General features: G+C 42.0%; 1 protein-coding gene across 1 annotated transcript in view; it reads left to right on the top strand.

Annotated features, from left to right (window-relative positions):
* Window positions 1-1,440: 1,440 nt before the first annotated feature.
* terf2ip (telomeric repeat binding factor 2, interacting protein) overlaps window positions 1,441-6,845 on the top strand; it is an 8,041-nt gene continuing 2,636 nt past the window's right edge. Inside the window, exons 1-6 of the mRNA XM_010786333.1 lie at window positions 1,441-1,686; window positions 2,705-2,841; window positions 3,013-3,254; window positions 4,701-5,319; window positions 5,421-5,524; window positions 5,713-5,997. Of these exons, the coding sequence (XP_010784635.1) occupies window positions 1,457-1,686; window positions 2,705-2,841; window positions 3,013-3,254; window positions 4,701-5,319; window positions 5,421-5,524; window positions 5,713-5,997 (1,617 nt within the window). The 5' untranslated portion in view covers window positions 1,441-1,456. The remainder of the gene's footprint in view (window positions 1,687-2,704; window positions 2,842-3,012; window positions 3,255-4,700; window positions 5,320-5,420; window positions 5,525-5,712; window positions 5,998-6,845) is intronic.

Below are 6,845 nucleotides of genomic sequence, written 5' to 3'. Positions count from 1 at the left end.
CCCCCCCCTGATGGTGATGGGGGTCAGAGGCCTCTTCCTGCTCCGCCTGAAGTCCACCACCAGCTCCTTAGTCTTGCTGATGTTGAGCTGGAGGTGATTTTTGTCACACCAGCCTACGAAGTTCTCAACCAGGGCCCTGTACTCCTCCTCATTGTCATCTGTGATGCAGCTAACAATGGAGGAGTAGTCAGAGAACTTCTGTAGGTGGCATGAGCCGGAGTTGAAGCGGAAGTCGGAGGTGTAGAGGGTGAACAGGAATGGTGACAGCACAGTTTCTTGGGGGGCTCCGTTGTTGCTCAGCAGCACATCAGACACGCTGCCCTGCAGTCTGACATACTGAGGTCTGCTGGTGAGGTAGTCTGTGATCCAGGCCACCATGCTGTGATCCACCTGCATCACTGACAGCTTCTCAGCTAGCAGGTGTGGCTGGATCGTGTTGAAGGCGCTGGAGAAGTCGAAGAACAGAATTCTTAGTGAGCTGTGCGGCTCCTCCAGCTGCGTGTAGGCTCTGTGGAGCAGGTGATAGCATCCTCTACACCAATGTTTTCCTGGTAGGCAAACTGTTGAGGGTCCATGGAGTCACACACGAGGGGTTTGAGGTGCTGCAGAATCAGTCTCTCAAAGATCTTCATGACGTGTGAAGTCAGAGCAACAGGCCTGTAGTCTCCTGGGGTGCTGGGGCGTGTCTTTTTGGGCACCGGGACAATGCAAGACGTCTTCCAGATGTCAAGGAGAGAGCTTCAAGGAGAGACTGAAGAGGTGCTGAAAAACTCCTGCTAATTGACCGGCACAGGCCTTGAGCACTCGGGGGTTGGTGCTGTCTGGCCCCCTTGCCGACATATGTCTATGCTCTTTAAAGGTTGCGTTGAAGTTGGTTTTTGGTTTGATATTTGACAGGCATTCACTCCAGTCCTCTTCTTCAGTTTCAAAGTGGACGTTCAGAGCCCTTCCTCTTAATCAAATGGTTTCACTTGTTACAAATATATAATTATTACTGAGTTATTGTATTAGAATATCATCAACTTCCATGTCATGTGAGCCAGTGACTCAATGCAGCATAGTGTTACTAACTACACTGTAATATAAAACACTTCTCTTTATTGGATTTGAGTCCAGCTTTTTACTGTAGTAGACAAGTTGAATAAACTTTAATAAATTAAGTGTTTATGTAAGCCATTGCTTCCCAATCCATATGAGATATTATTATGGAACTAGACAAATAAGACACACCTTTTTTTATTATTGGATTTTTAGGACTTCTAAACAAATTATTGGGGGATAATCATTTTAAATATTGTTATTAAAATTACCCTACCCTAGATTTCCTCAATTTATTTCAATGTAGTCCATGTTTCACTTTATAAAAATCTGTATGTATTACAGTAACTTTTCATTTGTTTGAAGGGCTGTCTTTTCTGTAATTGACCCTCCTCCACTAGGTGAGACATTTGAAAGCATGGCGTCCACACAGCAGGATGCGGCCATATCTGACATCTCCCCAGTTCTGTTCATGACGGTTGACGGTGAACCCATGTCCTTCTTCCTGAGACCGGGTCCTGTTAAATGCAAGCTCCAGCCGCTCATTGCAGCTGGAGGAGGGATCCTGAGCAATGTGCAGCGGCCAGGGGCCATTCTGCTCATTGACCCCAAAGAAAACGGCTCTATTCCTGAAACTACTGCTCACTGGTAGGTGCTGGGCTGGGATGCCGTTCGGGAGTGTGTTATGTGAGGAGAAATACTGTTCAGCCTCTTCAGTTGACATGACCATACCATGTAAGGCAATTTCTTGGCTTTGATGGTTATTTTGAGCCATTTAATAATTAATACTTTAATAATATTTCTGCCCAACATTCACACATCTAGATCTGTAACTATGAATTATTATAGAAATGTTTATTTTTGTTTGCATGCCTCAATCTTGAATTGAGGAATCCAAAGACAGAGAAAATTGTTGATAAATTAAGGTAGGTAGAGGCTGCGTTTAAAAACAGCAAAACGATATCAACATATCAGTTCACAAACTGTCACACAATAACCACAGCCCAAGTCTAATTCATTCAGTGAAATACTCACAATGTTCCAAACATGCCTTTGCTGTCTGTCTCGCCAAACAATATTTCAATAATGAATGTAAGGCAAGGCAAGTTTATTTATATAGCACCTTTCAATACAAGGCAATTCAAAGTGCTTTAAGACATTAAGAAAATGGCATTTAAAATAAGTCATTAAAAAGAAAAGATAATAAAATAAACATTAAAAGAAAAAATACATGGATAAAAGTTACAGTGGAGTTTAAGATGTGAATAGTTCAATTAAAAGCAGCGGCAAAAAGAAAAGTCTTTAGTCTAGATTTAAAAGTAGTCAGAGTTGCAGCGGACCTGTATGGACGTAAGCATATGAACATTTTTGTTAATTGACCTTAACTGTTCACTCTTCTAAGGCTCATTGAAAATAAGGCCTACCTCTATTGGATCATTAAACAGCATTTTGTTTATTGGAAAAAACAAGAGCATTTTATTTTCATGGCTTATACATTTGTATTCATCCTTTCTAATGGCCGAGCACTTTTAGGTTTTAGCACAGTAAGCCAAATAACTATGTCGGTGATAAGGAGTGTAATTTATATTGAGAACATTGTTATTGTGTAACTATCTTTAAACATATTTAAAGCATGAAATGAAAGTGCTGTCTGTTTATTCCTCAGTTACGTGTCCACCCAGTACATTCACGACTGTATTGAGAAGGAGGAACAGCTGAATTTAGAGGACTACAGGTTAAACCCTGAAGTTGCCCCGAGACACTCTCCTAGACTCAACAAGACCCCTCGTCGTCTCTCAGGAGGTATGATGTTATGAGCTGACCTTCTTGTAAGGAGCATAGTTTACTCATAACAAGATGTAAAAAGTGTGCAGTCGTTTTGTATTAGCTTTAGCCTTTATTATCACATGAATATTCATGTCACACTGTTTATTAGTTTTACATTTACTGACAAATACTTTCGCATTCTTTCAGAAAAAGTAGGCAGGATTCCCTACACAGATGAAGATGATGCAGCCATTTGGAGTTATGTCAGCAAGTCCCAGAAAGAGGTTGGGGGGAACCGGCTTTGGCAAGAGATGGAGAACCAGCTTGTGACCAATCACACCTGGCAGTCAATGAAAAGCCACTATAAAGTGCACCTGGCAAATAAACAACCTGAGGTTTTGGAGGTGAAAGCAGAGGAAGCCACAAAATCAGTAGAGGGTGATTTTAAGGTAATTTACTTTGAAGATATTTAGATATATATTTCTCTGTATAACTATATTTCTTTCAGAATGTACATAAGAGGCAGTTTTAAATACAGTACTACTGTCCAACAGCCTAAACCTATTCAATGCAACAGTCCTGAAATATACCCAACATTATTGAACCTTTTAATGTTCAGGTTTGGTTGGCAGGCTGTCAATAGAGGTGTTTATCTTTGTAGTGGTCTATTGTTCTACAGAATATTGAAAGATGATTTTATTGAGTAGATGAGTAAATGTATCTTTCATGTATGGTAATTCATTTGAGCAATATATGAGTCATACCAGGGACAATTCTGGTGTTATTACAGGGAGGGTGTGAGCATTTTATTGAACATTCATTGGACATGAGGGCTGTCATGATTTCAACGTTTCTCCGCAAAGTTACAAAGATACAAAAAATAATGTTCATGTTACATCATATCACCACCATTTAGTGCGACAATGTATTGAAAACAATTTTTTTATGTAAAATGGTCAAATGAACTCCAAAGTTGGCTGTAGGTCAGAATCAGAATCAGAAACAGGTTTATTACCAGCTAGATTGACACGTACGAGGACTTTGACTTGGTGTTGTGGTGCATACATAAAAGTAAAACAAAAATGTAAAACACAGATAGGTGCTAGTATATTTGTTCATAATATCAGCGGTGGTGCCAAAAAAACTTTAACATTTTCAAAGTAACAGAGTAATCATAAAACACGTTCACATAATGCCACCTTCTTTCTTTTTAACTCACTGCCTGCAACCAACACCACAGTTAAAACATTTAGTAGGGTTGAATGTGATTTGTAGGGACTGTGTATGGGATTTGGTGTCATCTATTTTTGCAGTTGCAAATTGTACCCCCACACACCCCTCCTTTAACCACACTAAGGTAAAGAGTTGTCAATTGAAGTGCCATGGTAACACCTGGGTATCTTTTTACTTCACTGTTAGCTTACAGTTTTATTATTACGCTGCTGTGTTTATTTTTGCCACTCTGGCACAACAATTTCCTTTGGGATAAATAAAGTCCTATCTTATCTAATCTTTATGTCTTTAGACACCATCCCTAGAATAACACTACTTTAGAAGCAGTTTAACAAGCGTGTCTAAGAATTACGAGAACATTAAGGTCATGTAAAAACAGAAAAGATCTTCTCTAGAGCCAGAGTTTGGTTTGTGTGTTCAGAGCTACTGCAAAAACATTTCAGACCCTGTGAAAAGGACCCCCTCCCTGCACAGATATGAAGGACTCACTCTAAGCTAACACAAACACAACAGTTCTTTGTTTCAGGCGATTATACACGAATGAAAGCATTAATGTTATATTCCATTTCTGCTAATCATACCCCCTAAATACTACACACTGGCCCCTTGATAAGCAATTTAAATGACTTGAACTGAACACAACAGATTTGGTGTCTCAACAGATAGATGCCCAGCCCATGCCAGCTGAAGACACACAACCAGAATCTCCAAAATCCATCTCTCCCAAAAAAAAAGTCCAACTTGCGAATCCACAATCTGATGAGCAACCAGCTGAAAGCACACTAGTAGAGATGGTAGAAGGTGAAACTTCTAACCCCCCCGAAGCCGAGGGACCTTGGTTGGACCCACACACAGATGCTCAGCCCATCCAAGATGAGAGCACGGAAACAATCATCTCTCCTGAGAAAGAAATGGTGCCAGAGGACTCTCCTCCAGCTCGGCCCGAGTCCCAGCCAGACACCCCTCTTCAGAAAAAGCCTAAAGAGAAACAGAAGGCCTCCCCAAAGCCCCAACAACCTCAGAGACGACCAACACGCTGGCATCTTGTGCTGGAGGGGTCGCCTGAACCATATGGTAAAAAACTCAGATCAGCAGCTCCTTCAAGACGATATGGATCATCCCCGCAGCTCTCGAAGAAAAGTGAATCTCCCACTAAGTCTTCTCCTAAGAAAGACAAAATGGTGGAGCAGCCGCCTTCAAAGAAAGCCAGAGGAAGCAGTGTGCCAGAGGAACCGCAGGAGGAGAGCACACAAGCTCCTGTTTCTGAAACAGCACCAACAGGTGTGTTATACGTCTCCCAGTGTGGGACCAATCATTATAGCTTTTATGTAATAGATTATCTTCACTTCTCTAATTTGTCCACCTCCAATGATATGTTGCAGATGCAGAGTCTAATTCAGTGCCACAGGAAGTGGAGAAGAAAAAAGAAAAGAGAAAGTTGGGGATTTTAGAGTTGGCTATAAAGGAGTTTGAAGATGAAAGTGAGGTAAGACAAAACCAATTCATAATGAATGAAAATGGCTTGTCACGAGGTTGCTTTTCGATCAAGGAATCCTTGAATTGTATCGGCTGATGTTATCCTTTTCTTCATCACCTCCAAAAAAAACATACTCCCCATGAAAGAATCCTTAGTTATGGTTTATTTAATTAAACCGTTGTGTTCCTGTCTCTCAGTCGGATGAGGATGTAGCTCCAGACCTCCGAAACCCATCCGAAACACCAACGATACAACCCCCCGCGACAGCTGAGGGGGTCCGCTCCTCCTCCAAAGCCCACCTGTTCATATTCAACAGTGAAACTCAGGAGGAGGAAGACTCTCAGTCTGTCATTGGTCCCAGCAGAGAAGCTCCATCCCGACCAGAGGCAGCGGTGAACAAAGATGCTGCCTTTTCCCTGACTCAGGTCCAGCTGGAGGAGGACAAGCAGCGAATCAAAAAGCTGATGAAGCAGACCGGCCAGGTGAGGACTAGGGATGGGTATCGTTTGAAATGTATCGATTCCGGTTCTGCTTATCGATTCCGGTTCTTATCGATTCCCCGTTTCGATTCCAAAATTGTAAAAGAAAGAGGTCAAACGTTTAGATAACAAAAATATCTTTATTCTTTTAAGCTTTAACTAAAACAATTACAAATAAAAAATATCCATACAATACAAATGTATTACACAATAGCAATGCTTTATTTGAACTGAGCTATGCCTGTGACAAGCTATTAACAGGCGTTACACTGTGCCTTGTCTTTTTCTTTTTTAGTGTAGTGGAGCCTCACTTTAGAGCGTTTACCGCGATCCATCTTTGGTGTTATGAAGTGACTTAGCACCGGCAGGGGGAGCCTCGCTGCGGGGCAACTGTGGACCTCTGTCGCCTGTCAGCGCAACTTACATGATGCCGTTTAAAAAAATGAAGGGCGATGCCGCCGCCAGCGTACCGAGCCGGCCGGCCATTCTGTGATTCTCCAGAACACACAGATGTCCAGTCCGCCCTTACCCTGTATTCCACCGGCTCGCCGCGGCGCAGACGGACCCGGTGGAATACACAGTCTACCGCGTTTAGGAACCGTTAAGCAGAACCAAAATTGTGTATTTTGTACGGGTACCCGACATTTTCTTATCGGTTCTCATCTGGAACAGAGTTTCGGTTCCCAACCCTAGTGAGGGCTGATGATGCAATGGGAATGGGAAATGAACTGCATTTGTTGTAGCGCTTTGCGACCATTCAAAGCGCCTTTACACATACGAGTCACCATTCACCCATAAACACATTCACACACATCTCACAACATTGGCAATTTGGTCTTAAATTTCTTGCC

The sequence above is a fragment of the Notothenia coriiceps genome, unplaced genomic scaffold (genome assembly GCF_000735185.1).
Source record: "Notothenia coriiceps isolate Sejong01 unplaced genomic scaffold, NC01 NC01_scaffold00029134, whole genome shotgun sequence".
NCBI lineage: Eukaryota > Metazoa > Chordata > Actinopteri > Perciformes > Nototheniidae > Notothenia > Notothenia coriiceps.
The sequence above is the reverse complement of the archived record's forward strand: the minus strand, read 5'-3'. Positions and strand labels throughout refer to the sequence as shown.